We start from the raw sequence: 18,808 nt of genomic DNA on the forward strand, positions 1-18,808 counted from the left end.
TTCGATAAAGCCTTCGGTAAGTTCCAAGCAGATCTCAAGCACAATTGGATTTCTTATCAAACCAAACAAACCTATATAAATTTTTCATAGCATAAACAGACCTGCATAATATTTTCCAACAACATACAGACCTGCATAATGTGCATCTCAATCATCCAATCATTGATTCAAAAAACAATATAACATCTGAATCATCCAATCATCTATAGAACATGTATTTATAAATGAAACATAAAACAATCTAACATAATGTTCTAACATCCAATCATCCAATTGATCTAAGATCCAAATTATCTAACATCCAAATGTTCTAATATCCAAATGTTTCTATAACAACTATGTTCAATAACAAAATAAAACTAATAATCTACATAGTTATCATCAGAATGATCTTCATCAGCCTGTTCCTCTAGTGTGGGTTGGACTGATGTCGGCTGGACTGATGAGGGTTGGACTGATGTGGGTTGTTGAGGGACGGTGGGTGACGAGGAGGGTCGTGGCTTGGTCGCAGGGATAATGAACGGATCTTGTGAAGTTTCAGGCAACACTCTCATGACCAGGGCCTTAAAGTTTTTAAACTCTGCTCTCAAATCAGTAATTTCCTGGTCATGTTGCTCTAGTGCCTGCGTGAGGCAGACAACGGCCTCGTCAGCAGTAGTGGTGGAAGAAGAAGGTTGATGCTTCAGAGTACCTCCTCTCGATGCTGTATATTTTTCAGCAAGTTGTCCTGCACCGTACACTCGTCCCTTTTTCTTCCCACCAACGATGTCGACCCAGCACTGTGTCCTACGGATTTTGTCTTTTGCATTACTCGCATCATCCGGTGTAGGAGCTGACCCATGTTCAGATCTAACCTGTGAAAGTCTCGTAGAAAATTCTTCCTGTTCAAACATTAAAAGTAATGTTAGGGAATGATAGAATAACATAAATGAAAAATTACTAATAGTAACAGTGTTATTTGCTTACATGAGTCTTCCGAGATCTTTCATCAACGATTTCATTAGTGCCCTTCCGAACATGAGTCTGTGCAAAGACCTCATCAACATGGATCGCCCGTCCTAGAGCTTGTGCCTGTAACATAATTTTGAGTTAGAAGTGTACATATGAAATAAAAAATACATAAGTTATAGATGAAAGAAACAAAAAAGTAATGAAAGTTTACCATACGAATGGCATGCTCATGAATCGTGATCGACCCACCAGTATGCAGGGTGCCACCCTTTTCAGAAGCTCTGTTCCTCTAGGCTTTGGCACAATTATTGCGAAACTCTACCGAATTCCAATGAGCCAGTAAAGAGTTCCAAATGTGCTCATCCAACCAATAAGGGCGCTCTGTTGCATTACGGGCATCCCTAAACATCTTTGACAGCCGATGAGATGCTTTCATGTGGAAATTTCTTTGTATTTATGTTCATGTTCAGGTTTCCACTGCACCTTCATTTGTAACATTAAACAAAACAAACATTGATTAATCATCATACTAAAATAAGAATGACAATTAGTTTAATGGATTGTTCACCTGAAAACACTGCCATAATGGCTTTTTGTCGTCATCAGGTATTGCTCCCCAAGTAGGGCATGGACTTAAAAACTGTTGCTTAATTGATCGTGTGATGGCTCGGGAAGCAACCCTGGATGGAATAAACCTACATAATAAAAGTCATTTGAATTAAAGCAATCTTTAAACATCAAAATGGTTAAGAAAGGGATTAAAATCTTACCCTTTACCATATGGCTCAATCCATGGTCGATCATGGAGGGGCGGGTCAACACCTTCACCATCACCAGCTGAATTTGGATCAGCAGATGGTGTGACAGTCTCAGAAGGCGGTATACGAGATGAGAAAAGTATAAAAGTAGGGTCAGGGGGAGGAGGGGGGTAATAAGCACAGGGGGAGGAGTGGGGATAATAAGCATAGGGGAAGGAGTAGGGGTTATAATCACAGGAGGAGGAAGAGGGTCTGTTGCTGGGGTAGGAGAATGGTGTATTGCAGAGGTAGGAGTAGGGTCTATTGCAGGGGTAGGAGGAGGGTGTATTGCAGAGGTAGGAGTAGGGTCTACTGCAGGGGTAGGAGGAGGGTGTATTGCAGAGGTAGGAGGAGGGTGTATTGCAGGGGTAGGAGGAGGCCCCACAGATGATGAACTGGGGGCAACAGTGGTAGGTAGTGTAGCAGGCACCATAAGTACATACTTTGGTGTCTGCCGTTGCCTCCTTTTAGGCCTTGCTACCCCCTTTCCTTTATCAGGACGTTCTGAATCTTGTCCTGTCATTACTGCATTGAAATAGTTACAAATAAAGTGAAACAATACAAAAGAATAAGGAAGGATCAATATAAACTAAAATTATCCCTAAAATAATTTCACATAACTTTTAAGATGGTATTTTACATAACTCTATTGAAATGATAGTTCAATTTGCTACAATAGATGTCCAACATTCAATCATCGTCCTCATGATCTTCATCTTCATCTTCTTCATCATCATCATCATTTTCTTCTTCTTCTTCTTCTTCTTCTTCATCATCATCATCATCATCATCATCATCATCATCATCATCATCATCATTATCTTCTTCTTCTTCTTCTTCTTCTTTTTCTTCTTCTTATTCTTCTTCTTCTTCATCACCTTGTAATGTTGCTTCTAATTCATCTCCATCACCATCAGGGTCTTGCAATGCGGTTATACGTTCAACTTCAATAATTTCTTGTGGTTGTGACATTTGGTCAAGTTGTAGGCAACATCTTCCTCAACCTCATTTGAGTCAATGCGACCTCTAGGCTTGGTTTGTATTACTACAGCCCAACCACCGTGATTCCTGCAAGTTTTCCCACCTGCAAATACATCATACCCAGACTTAAATATCACATATGAATGAAATCCACATATATATATATATATATATATATATATATATATATATATACAAATACACACCCTTTTATTTGCTAAAACAGGTGTATGTTTTTTCTGCAGAAACTGTTAATTAGTATTAAGTTTGATTTATTCCCGCTAATTGTAAGTTTCTATGCTAGATTTTAAATAAGGGTGGTGATGTTGGTGTTTTTGTGTTCAAAGTAGGAAAATCTAATTTTGTGACGCAAATCAGCAAGATGTCAAATGCTTAAAACGCAGACAAAGCATAATAATCTCAATGCAAATTAACCATAAATTTATTATATACAGCTTCACATATAAAATACTTTCATGTGCCACACAATAGCTAACATCTATCTTCCTTTCACTCTTACAATAATAATATTTTCTGGATTTGTCGCAGCACCCTTCGCACTTGCCTTCAATTTTCATGCATAGTCTGATATTTGAAATCATCTATCGAATCAATTTCCATAAGATTCTTTTTACATGCATAAATTTAACTTATAACCAACTTTGGATTAATATATATAATCCTATGTAGATTAAAATTATATTCAGTTTTGTTAGTTTATGTGCATGTTTAAAAGTTTATGAGGCACAGAAAGTACTTTTTATTTCTTCTTTTAAAACAAAACAGATCCTCAGTCATCAATAAAACATCATCGAACATGGAACATAAAATAAATCACATCTGAAGGATGTAATGAGAGGAGAAAAATATACTCACAACTCTGGTATTGGTGGCTACTGTAGTGACAAAGAACATTAGATTAAAGGCAATAATGAATTCCAAAGCAAAAGATGGGCCGTATCCTCCTAAAGGAACTGTGACTCCACCACTCATGAAAGGGTGATAAACCCATTTCAGAGCAAATGCGGCACAAATCGATGCCAAAATTTGTGCACCAATATACATAGGCACCTCCAGTTTAATGATCATATATATCAATGAAGAACAACTTGTTCTTTTGGTAGCATAGATTAGTTAACTAAAATAAGAATTTGTACACACATGTTTCCAGGGGAAGTGTTTTAATGCAGCAAAGGAAAGGGTGACAACAGGATTGAAGTGAGCACCAGAGATGTGGCATGTGGCAAAGATGAGGATCATAACAACGCAGCTTGCACCTACGTGATTCTGGCTAACCTGGCAACAGAAATGCCTGAGGTGGCAGGTGTTGAAGGAATGTTTTCGTTATTATACATATTTCACCACACGATGAAAAGAGAATTAATGGTATGTGTTGAGAAGACATGAGAGGTATATATAATCAGAATCAGAAAGGAAAAACAACGCAGCTTGCACCTACGTGATTCTGGGTAACCGGTCGGTAAGTTTATAAAAAGTTGAAGCTTTATTAAAGCTATGTAAGCCTCCTTCAATTTTCATGCATAGTCTGATATTTGAATCTATCTATCGAATTAATTTCCATAAGATTCTTTTTACATGCATAAATTTAACTTATAACCAACTTTGGATTAATATATATAATCTTATGCAGATTAAAATTCAATTCAGTTTTGTTAGTTTATGTGCATGTTTAAAAGTTTATGAGGCACAGAAAGTACTTTTTCTTTTCTTCTTCTAAAACAAAACATATCATCTGTCATCAATAAAACATCATTGAACATGGAACGTAAAATAAATCACATCTGAAGGATGTAATGAGAGGAGAAAAATATACTCACAACTCTCGTGTCGGTGGCTACTGCAGTGACAACGAACATTAGATTAAAGGCAATAATGAATTCCAAAGCAAAAGATGGCGCGTATCCTCCTAAAGGAACTGTGACTCCACCACTCATGAAAAGGTGATAAACACATTTCAGAGCAAATGCGGCACAAATCGATGCCAAAATTTGTGCACCAATATACATAGGCACCTGCAGTTTAATGATCATATATATCAATGAAGAACAACTTGTTCTTTTGGTAGCATAGATTAGTTAACTAAAATAAGAATTTGTACACACATGTTTCTAGGGGAAGTGTTTCAATGCAGCAAAGGAAAGGGTGACAGCAAGATTGAAGTGAGCACCAGAGATGTGGCCTGTGGCAAAGATGAGGATCATAACAGCAAGACCAGTGGTGGCAGCACAACCTATGAGAGTCTCAGAGCCGTTTGTCTTCTCGTTGACAATAGCGACGGCAGTGGCGGCGAACATAAGAATGAAGGTACCGATGAACTCAGCACGGACCTTTCTTGCCAAAGGCACAAGAGGAGACAGTGACAAAGACCATGAGACGGATGGTAAGGCTCCATCTTCTAGGGTGCTATCATCCAAAGTCAAGCATCTACAACACTTGGGAAGGAAATTCTTATTAATATTATTTGTTGTATTGTTGGCATTGGTGAAACTTCTAGAAAGAAGTACACCAGAAGTGCCTGAGGTGGCAAAAAGAAATGCCTGAGGTGGCAGGTGTTGAAGGAATGTTTTCGTTATTATACATATTTCACCACACGATGAAAAGAGAATTAATGGTATGTGTTGAGAAGACATGAGAGGTATATATAATCAGAATCAGAAAGGAAAAACAACCCAGCTTGCACTTACAAGATTCTGGCTAATCGATAGGTAAGTTTATAAAAAATTGAAGCTTTATTAAAGTTATGTAAGCCTCCTTCAATTTTCATGCATAGTCTGATATTAGAAATTATCTATCGAATCAATTTCCCTAAGATTCTTTTTACATGCATAAATTTAACATATAACCAACTTTGGATTAATATATATAATCTTATGTAGATTAAAATTCAATTCAGTTTTGCTAGTTTATTTGCATGTTTAAATGTTTATGAGGCACAGAAAGTAGTTTTCATTTCTTCTTTTAAAACAAAACAGATCCTCAGTCATCAATAAAACATCATCGAACATGGAACATAAAATAAATCACATCTGAAGGATGTAGTGAGAGGAGAATAATAACTCACAGCTATGGTGTCGGTGGCTACTGCAGTGACAACGAACATTAAATTAAAGGCAATAATGAATTCCAAAGCAAAAGATGGGGCGTATCCTCCTGCAGGAATTGTGACTCCACCACTCATGAAAGGTTGATAAACATATTTCAGAGCAAATGCGGCACAAATCGATGCCAAAATTTGTGGACCAATATACATAGGAAGTTGTAGTTTAATGATCATATATATCAATGAATAAGAACTTGTTCTTTTGGTAGCATAGATTAGTTAACTAAAATAAGAATTTGCACACGCATTTTTCCAGGGGAAGTGTTTCAATGCAGCAAAGGAAAGGGTGACGACAGGATTGAAATGAGCACATGAGATGTGGCCTGTGGCAAAGATGAGGATCATAACAACAAGACTAGTGGTGGCAGCACAACCTATGAGAGTCTCAAAGCCGTTTGTCTTCTCGTTGACAATGGCGGCGGCAGTGGCGGCGAACATAAGAATGAAGGTACCGATGAACTCAACACCGACCTTTCTTGCCAAAGGCACAAGAGGACAGAGTGACAAAGAGCATGAGACGGATGGTAATGCTCCATCTTCTATGGTCCTATCATCAAAAGTCAAGCATCTACAACACTTGGGAAGGAAATTCTTATTAGTATTATTTGTTGTATTGTTGGCATTGGTGAAACTTCTAGAAAGAAGTGCACCGGAAGTGCTTGAGGTGGCAACAGAAATGGCTGAGGTGGCAGATGTTGAAGGAATGTTTTCGTTATTATACATATGTCACCACACGATGAAAAGAGAATTAATGGTATGTGTTGAGAAGACATGAGAGGAATATATAATCAATATCAGAAAGGAAAAACAACGTAGCTTGCACCTACGTGATTCTGGTTAACCGGTCGGTAAGTTTATAAAAAGTTGAAGCTTTATAAAAGCTATGTAAGCCTCCTTCCATTTTCATGCATAGTCTGATATTTGAAATTATCTATCGAATCAATTTCCATAAGATTCTTTTTACATGCATAAATTTAACTTATAACGAAATTTGGATTAATATATATAATCTTATGTAGATTAAAATTCAATTCGGTTTTGCTAGTTTATGTGCATGTTTAAAAGTTTATGAGGAACATAAAATACTTTTTATTTCTTCTTCTAAAACAAAACATATCCTCGATCATCAATAAAACATCATGGAACATGGAACATAAAATAAATCACATCTGAAGGATGTAATGAGAAGAGAAAAATATACTCACAACTCTCGTGTCGGTGGCTACTACAGTGGCTATTGCAGTGACAACGAACATTAGATTAAAGAAAGGGTTAAATATGTTTTTAGTTCCTAAACTATTGGCCGTTTCTGGTTTTCGTCCCTCTTTCAAAGTAAGGTACGATTTGGTCCTCAATCTTTAAAAAACGTTCGTTTTAGTCGAAAAAACGAACGTTTTGAGGACTAAAACGAGGACTAAAAAAAAATTTTGAGGACTAAAACGAACGTTTTTTAAAGATTGAGGACCAAATCGTACCTTACTTTGAAAGAGGGACGAAAACCAGAAACGGCCAATAGTTTAGGGACTAAAAACATATTTAACCCTTAAAGAAATAATGAATTCCAATGCAAAAAGTGGGGCGTATCCTCCTAAAGGAATTGTGACTCCACCACTCATGAAAGGGTGATAAACCCATTTCAGAGCAAATGTGGGACAAATCGATGCCAAAATTTGTGCACCAATATACATAGGCACCTGCAATTTAATGATCATATATATCAATGAAGAAGAACTTGTTCTTTTGGTAGCATAGATTAGTTAACTAAAATAAGAATTTGTACACACATGTTTCCAAGGGAATTGTTTCAATGCAACAAAGGAAAGGATGACGACAGGATTGAAGTGAGCACTAGAGATGTGGCCTGTGGCAAAGATGAGGATCATAACAGCAAGACCAGTGGTGGTAGCACAACCTATGAGAGCCTCAGAGCCGTTTGTCTTCTCGTTGACAATGGCGGCGGTAGTGGCGACGAACATAAGAATGATGGTCCCGATGAACTCAGCACCGACCTTTCTTGCCAAAGGCACAAGAAGAGACAATGATAGAGAGCATGAGACGGACGATAAGGCTCCATCTTTTATGGTCCTATCATCCAAAGTCAAGCATCTACAACACTTGGGAAGGAAATTCTTATTAGTATTATTTGTTGTATTGTTGGCATTGGTGAAACTTCTAGAAAGAAGTACACCAGAAGTGCCTGAGGTGGCAAAAAGAAATGCCTGAGGTGGCAGGTGTTGAAGGAATGTTTTCGTTATTATACATATTTCACCACACGATGAAAAGAGAATTAATGGTATGTGTTGAGAACACATGAGAGGTATATATAATCAGAATTAGAAAGGAAAAACAACACAGCTTGCACCTACGTGATTCTGCCTAATCGGTTGGTAAGTTTATAAAAAGTTGAAGCTTTATTAAAGCTATGTAAGCCTCCTTCAATTTTCATGCATAGTCTGATATTTGAAATTATCTATCGAATCAATTTCCATAAGATTATTTTTACATGCATAAATTTAAATTAAAACCAACTTTGGATTAATATATATAATCTTCTGTAGATTAAAATTCAATTCAGTTTTGTTATTTTATGTGCATGTTTAAAAGTTTATGAGGTACAGAAAGTACTTTTTATTTCTTCTTCTAAAACAAAACAGATTCTCAGTCATCAATAAAACATCATCGAACATGGAACATAAAATAAATCACATATGAAGGATGTAATGAGAGGAGAAAAATATACTCATAACTCTGGTTTCGGTGGCTACTGCAGTGACAACGAACATTAGATTAAAGGCAATAATGAATTCCAAAGCAAAAGATGGGGCGTAGCTTCTTAAAGGAGCTGTGACTCCACGACTCATGAAAGGGTGATAAACCCATTTCAAAGCAAATGCGGCACAAATCGATGCCAAAATTTGTGCACCAATATACATAGGCACCTGTAGTTTAATGATCATATATATAAATGAAGAACAACTTGTTCTTTTGGTAGCATAGATTAGTTAACTAAAATAAGAATTTGCACACGCATGTTTCCAAGGGAAGTGTTTCAATGCAGCAAAGGAAAGGGTGACGACAGGATTGAAATGAGCACCAGAGATGTGGCCTGTGGCAAAGATGAGGATCATAACATCAAGACCACTGGTGGCAGCACAACCTATGAGAGTCTCAGAGCCGTTTGTGTTCTCGTTGACAATGGCGGCGGTAGTGATTGTGAACATAAGAATGAAGGTCTCGATGAACTCAGCACCGACCTTTCTTGCCAAAGAAAGAAAAACTTAGCCAAAACAGCAACACTCGATGTGACATAAATAATAAACCTATTACTACTTAAGTCAAACATGGAAGGGAATTTGAACAGTACTGTCATAAGCATATGCAAAGAGAAGTCCTCAGTATTGAAATGCCTTAGACATCCTAAGGGGCAGTGTATTAAAGTTGGAGGAGACAACTTATTACTACTGAAGTTCTCTTGTATAGAGTACTTCCAAATATTTTGTAGGGTCTAAGTGTTTATAGTATTTTTACCCTTCTCATTGCATTGAGAATGTGTGTAGTACCATAGGATTTTAAATAACTGCTTAACTTAATCAAGTTGTAGCCTAATAAATGAAATACAATATACATGAACATACAATATATACATCAACATAATTTAGGCAATCAAATATCTATAAAAGCATGGATATATAATACGTATTAACATAATTTAGGCAATTAAATAGCTATAAAAGTATCTAGTGACAATCACATTAGTTAAAATAAGTCTACATTGGGTCTAGTTGCAAATTTTCACCCTTTAAGCACAATTTTTAGGTTCTAAATACTCAAACTTTGAGTTTGAGGTAATTCTTTGCTTTTGACAAGTTTCCTAGCTTCATTCCACTAGTTTAGACATGTTAGGATGTTCACATTACTTAAAATAAGTGTACATTAGGTCTGGTTGCAAATTCTCACCTTTTAAGTACACTTTTTTAGGTTCCAACTACTCAAATTTTGAGTTGTATCTAATTCTTTGCTTTTGAATAGTTTCCTAGGTTCATTTCACTACTTTATTCATGTTAGGATGTTCACATTAGTTAAAATTGGTGTACATTAGGTCTATTTGTAATTTTTCACCCTTTGAACACACTTTTTAGGTTCTAACAACTCAAACTTTAAGTTTTACCTAATTCTTTGCTTTTGACTAGTTTCTTAGGTTCATTTCACTACTTTAGACTTGTTAAGATGTTGACATTACTTAAAATGAGTCTACATTAGGTGAATTGACAATTTCTCACCTTATAAGTACACTTTTTATAAATTTAGGCTTTTATTCAGATTTTCAAGTCCATTGTCAGCCTTGGACTTGTAAAACTATATTATACCATGTCCTAGAGTTGTGAGGTAAAGTAGGTTGTATGTTATGGGACATTGTTGAGTTCAAGTGTGGGGGTATCATTGAAAAAGAGGCATATGTGACTGAGTTTATGGTTAAAATAGTTTGTGAATCATTGAAAAATGAGAGAAAAAGCTGGAACAAAATGAGAAAAGTATGGTGAACAAGAAAAATAAGATCAGTATAGTCTTTCAAAAGCATCCCCAGGTCAAACAGGCACAACAGCTGTAGACAGGCAACCAAAAAAGGTTGGCCTTAAAATGGTCAGGAAAGATGAGGAGAGCATTCAAGATCTGTCTTGATCTTTTAAAAGTGTTAAAATTAAGTACCTCAGAAAAACAAAAGGAAGTATCCAAATCATATGAAGCAGTGGTCAAATCCTCTTCCAATCTAGCTATTAAAAGGAAAGATGCACATTCTGTTTCCATATCAGAAAGAACATATGTGAGGAAAATAATAATTCCACAAGGAAATCAATGCTATGTGAAAGGGAGACAAGTAGAGATATTGTTAATGGTTGTGCTTCCACTTCCAATTTTGATCATGACAATGTTAAAGAGAAATTCCAGATAGAAAAAGTGGATGGATTGTGTGAGACTAAACTCAAATCTTCCCTTAAATCTGCTGTGAAAAGAACCTAACTGCACCAGTACTTGGGAAGATGCAAAAGAGTTTATACGAGAGAGGTTTTTAAATAAACTATGATTATATGAAGAACTAAATCTATTCAATCAAGTTGAATCACCTCTAATGCCATGTCTTCTTATACCACACACTAATTACAAACTATAGTTCCAATTATTTGGTAAATTGGACTCAACCTAAAGGGTTTAACATCATTCTCATATCCTGCACATTCTGCAGAGACATTAAATGAAGAGTTTTGAAGATATATTGAGAAGTTGAAGATGGATCAAGAAGAATGAAGATTGACCACATTAAACCTTGACAGGCAGATTCTTGATCTATCAACAAATTGCATGAATAAAAAAAAAGAAATTAAACACCTTCATGAAGAAAATAGAAGTAGGTTAGGAGTGACATATTAGTTGGACGTTATAGATTTGCTTTGTCTAAGAATAATAGGTATATTACCTTCTTACATCATGAATTGGTGTAGTGAAATTGGATATACTTAAATGTTAAAAGGCTGGGTTGTTGTTATACCTTGTTTACATTCATGTGTTGCCTTCACTATGTCTACATGACAGTTTGAACCAGTTTTGGAAGATTTAAGTCTTTTAGAAGAGGTTATAGGGTCCAGTTTGATACATAACTGAGTCGGGGATGAATTGAATCGATTTTATGAAGTGAAAAGAGTTTTCATTTAATAACAACTCTGTTGACAAAATGTAGTTGATGTGGTGCTTAAATGATGTTCAAAAAACCTTTAAGACATCAAAGAAACTTGTCTCATGCTTTAGAAACAATAAATCTGGATAGAAACAGATTACACACATGATTAATCCAAAAATGAGTTTTTATGCAGATTTTGTGCAATCAAATTCAAGTTTTGGCATGTTTGAGCTCATATCACCAAGGCTACACATTCTCTCGTTTCCTTATAGGTTAATATCTTGCTACACAAGCACCTAAACACGAATTGAAAATGAATATTGAAAGCTGGAACAGATTCACACAGTTAACAATAGAAGCCAAAACACCAATCATAACAAATAATTATAATTCAACCTGAACAGTCAAGCATGATCAATTTCAACAATATTTTGGATCTAAAACACAATGCAGAGCTGGAATGGTAGGAAATTCACTACGGATGACATGCATTAACAAAAACTCACGGGTTGTAGATTCTTGTACTAAAGTTAGCACTTACAGCTGGCAGAAAGTTCCCTAATCAACCCAGATTTTGTTTCAGCTCCTCTTCCTAAAGATGCTACCTCAAATGAATAAGGTCTCTAAGTTGGAAACTGCACCACAAATCTTAACATCAGCACAATCCAAATCCAAATCTTAACACTACACCAATAAACAGTCAGGGCAGCACCAATTTTCAAACAAAGAAATTGGCACTTAGAATGACAAAAACTGATACAAGCAAGAAATAACAGTTATGAAACGCGTAGGGACTCAAAAGGAACCTAAGAAATGTGCTAGAATACATTTCAAAATCAAAGAAAAAATAGAATCAAGGAAAAATGCAAAAATTGGCCTAGTATAATGACTAATTTTCATATTTTCAATTCAATGCACAATTGGCTCATGAAAATTCATTCAAACAAGTTTAATTATGCTTCTTATTACAACTGCTCAAGGTCAATTTGCATGAGTTTATTGCCTTTTATAGCCTAGACTTTGTTACGGGTGCAAAATCAGTGAGAACAAGAGTATGATTCAATTTCAAGTCCATGGAATCCAGGTTTCATACCACTCTACAGTCCAGTAACAATGCAATAACTTTAAGAAGTATTGAGCACTGATCAAACTAATGTATAGAAGTTTTACTATGGAACACATGAAACAAGCAAATGCAAGAATGGGGAGCAGGAAGCGGAAAAGTGAAGGCAAACAGCTTTAGGAACCAGTGTTATGAAAAGCATAATTATATAAGACATTTAATAACCATTTTAAAAATTAAAAGAAAAGAAGTATTATCCAGGTTACTTGAACTATGGTTGAGTAATACATAGGTGCTAGGATCATGCACATTCAAGTAACTTGTAAAAGACAAGGTTGAAAGAGTAAAGGCATCAATGAAAATTGTATGCACTTGCACTGTTTCTTACTTTTGTACTTAGAATATAAAAAAGGAAATAATTTAGCCAAAGGAAAAAGGAAAAGATTAACAATTCTTTGACTTTATTCCCGATTGTTAGTTATAATATGTGAGGTAAAATTAAGTTCATAAAGTATCAAAGATGATGATGGAAAGATAAACCAAACTATATAATATGTGAGGTAAAATCAAAATATCAACTGCATCTTGTAAAATAGTCTAGTTTCTGCTGTACAAGCACATAGGTTTTGGCTACGCAGGTTGTTTTACATGTTGTTTTTGTTTTTGGCAGCTGAGTGTGAAACCCTCTGTCTCACATTTAACTTCTTGCGTTGGACAGAGTGAAAATGAAGAAGGACAAGAAAATGGTAATTAAAAAAGATCACAGATCACACTATTTTAGTTTGTAGCTTTGGATCACAGGGGAAGCTTATATGAAGTGGTAAATGACCAACTAAGGCTTGAATTGTGAAATAGAATATGTTGAACTGAAGTTCTATCATACAATACAATTAATCTATTTTCCCTTTGTCCAAGTCAAAAAGCTTCACCAATTACAAAGCCTGAGAAACTGCCAAATGTTTGGATATAGAACCAGAAATGATAAAGAATCAAATATGTGGAACTAATAATTGTGACTTGGTCAAATCTAAAACTAAACCAGTTCAAAGAGCCACACACTTTGCACATATAAAAGCACAAACCAGCTAAGGCAAAAAACATAGCAACCAAACTTCAGTTCCTTCTAACACTCACCCTTTAGTACAAGCTTAACCAAAGTATCAAACCAAGCAAGCATAGTAGTTATTGCTCTAAAAAATCACCCTTTAAGCCTAATCAATTCAGGAAACATAAAAAGCTCAAAAGGGGTAGATGGCAAGGAAGAGAAAGGTTGGTGAAGTTGTGTGAAGGTTGACTACATTACTAGCAGTTTTGAATCATGTTTGACTGAAGATACAAAAGTGGATGTACAATACAAAACCATATGCAACCACACAGTTAAGAAAATACTGATTTACTGCATAATATAAAGTTGTACTACCCCACTCAGTGGACACGAAAGAAAACAATACCATATGCAACCACACAACTTGCGCCTACAAGCAGGCCGTTCAGAAATAAATTCAATCTATTTATGAAACCTAGATAAAACACAACAACAAACAAAACGTAGGGATATACAAATGAACCTCCTCAACTCAAATAGCAAAAAGACATTGGTTCTTAGCAACTAAGCAACTAGAATCGGTCCTTACAACAACTGGAACACTGGTCTAAACACTTTGACCACCAAGCATTGGATTAGGAACCTTATAGCAACTGCAACATACTTTAAACACTTGACAACAACACCACAATAACTAAGCATTAGATTAAAGCATAATAATAACAGAACTACTGAAACTTTCTCTTATAGCAATTGAACAAAAATGTTAGGGACTCTATAGCAACTAAATAATTGCCATAGACCTTATAGCAATTGGAACATATGATATAGACCTTATAGCAATTGAAAAAAAAAATGACAGCCTTAACCTACTCAGGACATATTTTCTTTATACTCTTGATTTACCAATTTTCGCTATGATTACAGCAAGACCAAAACAACCCCCAAAACTAATTCCAAGCTCAAAACAAAATGAAGAGGAATCAAAACTAATAGGCCAACCATACCAGAACAAGTTCTAATACACATAATGACATATAGGAAATCAACAGAAAACATGGAATGTACTAACCTGTCTGGTCTCCCCCTTGTGCTCACGGTCTGAACGCAACCACCTCCTGAAGCTAATGACCACGAATCACCACCTTTGCCGTCGCACAAGCCTTACGCGCATAGCCACAAACCACCACCACAGCCGCAACACCGACAATGGCACGAAGAACCCAATGCCACTGGACAAAACAAACAATTAAGGAGAGGGATAGGGAAAGAATGGAACCACGATCGAATGAGAGCAAGCGAAACAGAAGGGAGAATGAGAGAATAGGACACTGGATAGGACGAGAGAGAGGTAGGGTAGGGTTTTCTGTTTGACGAAATTGGGGACGACCTCGACGAATACCCTCAATCACTCAGTTTAATGGGTCGAGCCTCTTACCGAAGGCCACACACCCCTCGGTAATCTCTTCTTAGCCGTCTGTAATGTTATTTCACCATGACCTACGGTAATTACAATATTGACCGTCGGTAACGCACTTTTACCGAAGGCCGAGAGGTCGTCTGTAAAAGCCCTTCGGTAATACGCCAATTTCTTGTAGTGTATAAAAAAACAAGCATGTTCAGAAGCCACATGTACATCCAAGTTAAATGAGTGAAATTAAAGAAGACAACAAATGAAATTAAAATTCGACAACAAGTGAAATTAAAATTCAATTTCTTGATAAAATGAGTATTTTTAATTAGTTTTTTTAATTAAATAGCATGATTATTATACTATTTAATATGTATTAAGAAATGAAGTATTCTATATTTAATATAAGCATAATATGGTAATTAATTAAAATAATAAAAATAATTTGTAATCTTACATTAAGTTAATATCTTTTTATATTAATCACAAAATATAAAATATCATATAAAGACAGGTTAGTAAGATGAGAAAATAATATAATTGTTACTCAAAGAAAAATTAAGTTTAAATATGTAATTAGTCTTTAAATTTAAATATTAAATTAAAATTTATCCTCATCCTAAATTTTAATATATTTTGATTCTTAAATTTTAAAAAATAATAAATATAATTATTTTAACTCAATGACAATAATTTTTTTGTTTTCGTTAAATAATATTTCTGACTAACATTAAAGTATAAACTTGTGAAAGGGTGCAAATAATTTAAATCCTAGTTTAAAATATGTTTGATACCTCAACAAAATTTAATCTTATTAGATTGAAAGAATTATATTTATTTAATAAAGTTGGAAAATTAAGATGTATCAAAATTTAGAATAACGATGAATTCTAATTTCACATAAAATTTAAGGATTAAAAGTATTTTTAATAAAAAAAATAAACTATTAAAATTTAATTAAAAGTGAGAAAAAAATCAACACACCGTGATTCACATAAAGAATTTGAAACTTGATTAATTTAAAAAAATAATATCATAATTCCAAAATATAACATTCTGTGAGGAGAGAGATCTTGACATGAAGGGAAATTAAGAATATCTAAAATATAATAAAAGGTATCTCAAAAATGAAAAATGATACAATATTTTTTTGATAACATTTTAACATAATTTATGTGTCATTTTGTGATTGGTTCAAAATTACTCCACAATTAATAATAATAATTATAAACATCAACATAGACTAATTATAAAATGACACGTAAACAATGTTAAAATGTCATAAAAAAATGTTATGAAATATTATTCTTCCTCAAAAGTTACTATTTTGTAGAAGTAGAAGAAGGGGTTGAAATAACTTCATCAACAATGAGATGGTATTGTGGGTCATGAAGCCAAAGCAGTGCAAGATGAACAGGCGAAGTGCAGAGTCTATGAACTGCTTCAACTTTCCAAACAGTCTCTTCAGCCTCACGCCAACTAAATATACTATTCAATGCCTTCTCTTCGTTTTTGCTTCCAAACCTCGACTTATCCCATTCTTTGCAAAGCTCCTGTGTTAGATAATGCAAAGGTTGTCCGTACAACGTTTTCATGGTTTTCGCCAAACCTCTCCAGTTCACAACCACCATCTCCTTTAACCGTTCTCTTGGAATACTCTTCTTCTCCATCTTCTTTTGATATTCCTTTGCAACTTCTAACAAAGCTTCTGCGTTATTCATTTTAATTATATATTAAATGATATATGCATATAATAAATAATGAAGGGGAAGAGACAAAAATAGTTATTATACTATTTATGTTAAGTGCATTTAATGCTTTTACTTTTATATAATAAAGATATATGTTTATAAATTATCATTAATTGTATTTATTGACAATGATGATTAAGTTTAAAGATGATAGTGTTTTTCAGATTGTAACGTTAAATAGGATTTTGAAATAATTTGCTTACTTGTAAGCTTATCAAATACAGTTAATGAGATGACATAATAACTCATATTCTCGTGAGTTTAAGTATATTTGTTTATTTTTCGTGAAGTAAAAATTTATATTTATTTTATTCTCTTGTTGCTATCCATCAAAATATTTATTAAATATTTTAAAAAAATGAAATAAAATGAAACTGTTAAGAATTATATATACATATAACATTAATTTGGCCACAAATTATTTATTTTTATGTTCCAAAAGGAAATAATGTATTTTTAGGAGAATAAAGCTATTTTAGAAAAATTAAATTTCAAAATACATATTTATTATTATACTGAATATAAGTAAAAAATCCTCTCCGTAAAAAGTACCACCCATCCCTGAATTTATATCATTATTAAAATATTATTATTATTATTATTATTATTATGGAGAATAAGTACATTTATCTTTCGCACATTCTTTTAAATAGATTGAAATTTATTGGAAATCATTGGTTGTGTTGAGTATTATTACTCATGACTCTTCTCTTACAGAATCCATTAAATGTTTTAATTAAGTATAAAAAGAGTTGTAGTATAACAAACATAAAAATATCTTTGAAATTATGAGTTTAGAACAAAAACTCAACATTCTAATTATAAGATTAACCTTCAACTTTAATATTAAAAATAATTTTTTTGAATATTTTTATAAGATTCATTAAAGAAATATAGCATTAATCAATTAAATATATTTTTTATTCCTAAATTTTGACATATTTTTGTTTTTAAATTTAAAAAATAAATTGATATAATTATTTTAATTCGTTAAATTATTTTTGACATGATAAACACATTTTAAGTTAATACTTGACTTGTTTTTTACATGTTTTTACTTCATTATTAATTACAAATTTGATATAAAAATATTATACTCGTTTACTTTTAAAATTTAAACACCAAAGTTTCATATAAAAGTAAATTTTAATTTCACGTATTGAAAAACTAAAAACATATTTAATTTTATTATAAAATTATATTATTTTTAGTAAAAAAAATTTAAAACAATAAATTTATAAAGTTTATTTTATATAATATTCAACCTTTTTATTTTTATTAAATGTAAAATTTAAATTCACATTTAAATTTGTCATTTAATTAAAAAATAAATGAATAGATTGGTATAACCTGGATCAAGAGTTTGTTTGGACTTGAATGATGGTGTAGGACGTTGGTGAGTTGAAAGATCTCTCTCTCCTTCTTCTTCCTCCTTTTGTCTTCTTCCATCCTTAGCAACAGTAACAGCAACAGCGCTAAGGTTATCATCAGACTCAGTTTCAGAATCCGACACCAACATATGTTTGTAACCAGCAGGACCATGGCGGCGAAACATCTTCAACTTTCACACCAATATGTCTCTGAGCTTTCCAATGCCTATCACAAATGCTTTTAATAACCTCTTTATGGCTAATCATTTTATTACATTTAATTCTTTTCCTTATCGCAGGTTAACGTTAACTGTTACATTGCTTTGGTACTATCTCAACAAATGAACTGTAGTTGCAAAATTTCAACATTACAATATTTAAAACAACACTTTACTTTTAATGCACTTAATATTTTTAATCTTTCTAACAACTGCAAATTAATTCATTTATCAGTTTTAAAGTAATTATTCGTAACTCAAGCAATTTTGTCATATATTGCTTTGCTATCTGACAGATGTCTAACATGTTTAATAATTGTAAATTTTCAACATAGAATTTTTTTCTTTCTAAATATATATAACATCGAAGTTTTAATAACTTAATTTGCAAATAGTGATAAAATATTGTAATTTTCTTTCTTTCTT

The 18,808-nt window shown here is 33.6% G+C and overlaps 4 protein-coding genes and 1 pseudogene across 4 annotated transcripts; all 5 read right to left on the reverse strand.

Annotated features, from left to right (window-relative positions):
* Positions 1–191: 191 nt before the first annotated feature.
* Positions 192–2,181, reverse strand: LOC128195629 (uncharacterized). The gene is made up of 5 exons (XM_052873867.1): positions 1,891–2,181; positions 1,201–1,269; positions 1,008–1,071; positions 558–703; positions 192–203 (listed from the first exon to the last, which is right to left on the reverse strand). The coding sequence occupies exons 1-5, from the start codon at positions 2,179–2,181 to the stop codon at positions 192–194; spliced, it is 582 nt and encodes a 193-aa protein (XP_052729827.1).
* Positions 2,182–2,793: 612 nt separating this feature from the next.
* LOC108321628 (aquaporin NIP6-1-like) lies at positions 2,794–6,573 on the reverse strand (annotated as a pseudogene).
* A 440-nt stretch (positions 6,574–7,013) lies between these two features.
* Positions 7,014–8,162, reverse strand: LOC108321629 (aquaporin NIP6-1-like). Its single transcript, XM_052873870.1, has 3 exons — positions 7,635–8,162; positions 7,404–7,544; positions 7,014–7,121 (listed from the first exon to the last, which is right to left on the reverse strand). Exons 1-3 carry the CDS (start codon positions 8,160–8,162, stop codon positions 7,014–7,016), a joined length of 777 nt encoding a protein of 258 aa, XP_052729830.1.
* A 390-nt stretch (positions 8,163–8,552) lies between these two features.
* On the reverse strand, positions 8,553–12,599 carry LOC128195630 (aquaporin NIP6-1-like). The gene is made up of 4 exons (XM_052873871.1): positions 12,552–12,599; positions 12,066–12,147; positions 8,880–9,127; positions 8,553–8,789 (listed from the first exon to the last, which is right to left on the reverse strand). The coding sequence occupies exons 1-4, from the start codon at positions 12,597–12,599 to the stop codon at positions 8,553–8,555; spliced, it is 615 nt and encodes a 204-aa protein (XP_052729831.1).
* Positions 12,600–16,254: 3,655 nt separating this feature from the next.
* Positions 16,255–18,358, reverse strand: LOC108321739 (protein RDM1). Its single transcript, XM_017553589.2, has 2 exons — positions 18,145–18,358; positions 16,255–16,751 (listed from the first exon to the last, which is right to left on the reverse strand). The coding sequence occupies exons 1-2, from the start codon at positions 18,347–18,349 to the stop codon at positions 16,366–16,368; spliced, it is 591 nt and encodes a 196-aa protein (XP_017409078.1). The 5' UTR covers positions 18,350–18,358; the 3' UTR covers positions 16,255–16,365.
* Between the last annotated feature and the right edge of the window lie 450 nt (positions 18,359–18,808).

This window comes from Vigna angularis, chromosome 2, assembly GCF_016808095.1.
Source record: "Vigna angularis cultivar LongXiaoDou No.4 chromosome 2, ASM1680809v1, whole genome shotgun sequence".
Lineage (NCBI taxonomy): Eukaryota > Viridiplantae > Streptophyta > Magnoliopsida > Fabales > Fabaceae > Vigna > Vigna angularis.

Excerpts from the sequence above, each read along its gene's own strand:
- LOC128195629 (XM_052873867.1), bottom strand. The coding sequence starts at position 2,181 with ATGGTGCCTGCTACACTACCTACCACTGTTGCCCCCAGTTCATCATCT. Across the intron at positions 1,270-1,890 it reads TTATCCCCACTCCTCCCCCT|AGTTTCGCAATAATTGTGCC; the intron begins GTGCTTATTACC and ends GGAATTCGGTAG. Across the intron at positions 1,072-1,200 it reads GGGTGGCACCCTGCATACTG|GCACAAGCTCTAGGACGGGC; the intron begins GTGGGTCGATCA and ends ATTATGTTACAG.
- LOC108321629 (XM_052873870.1), bottom strand. The coding sequence starts at position 8,162 with ATGTGTTCTCAACACATACCATTAATTCTCTTTTCATCGTGTGGTGAA. Across the intron at positions 7,545-7,634 it reads AACAATTCCCTTGGAAACAT|GTGCCTATGTATATTGGTGC; the intron begins GTGTGTACAAAT and ends ATTAAATTGCAG. Across the intron at positions 7,122-7,403 it reads TTTTTGCATTGGAATTCATT|CCTTTCTTTAATCTAATGTT; the intron begins ATTTCTTTAAGG and ends AACATATTTAAC.
- LOC128195630 (XM_052873871.1), bottom strand. The coding sequence starts at position 12,599 with ATGGACTTGAAATTGAATCATACTCTTGTTCTCACTGATTTTGCACCC. Across the intron at positions 9,128-12,065 it reads TAGGGAACTTTCTGCCAGCT|TTTTTCTTTCTTTGGCAAGA; the intron begins GTAAGTGCTAAC and ends GTTTTGGCTAAG. Across the intron at positions 8,790-8,879 it reads AACACTTCCCTTGGAAACAT|GTGCCTATGTATATTGGTGC; the intron begins GCGTGTGCAAAT and ends ATTAAACTACAG.
- LOC108321739 (XM_017553589.2), bottom strand. The coding sequence starts at position 18,349 with ATGTTTCGCCGCCATGGTCCTGCTGGTTACAAACATATGTTGGTGTCG. Across the intron at positions 16,752-18,144 it reads CAAACAAACTCTTGATCCAG|AAGCTTTGTTAGAAGTTGCA; the intron begins GTTATACCAATC and ends TGAATAACGCAG.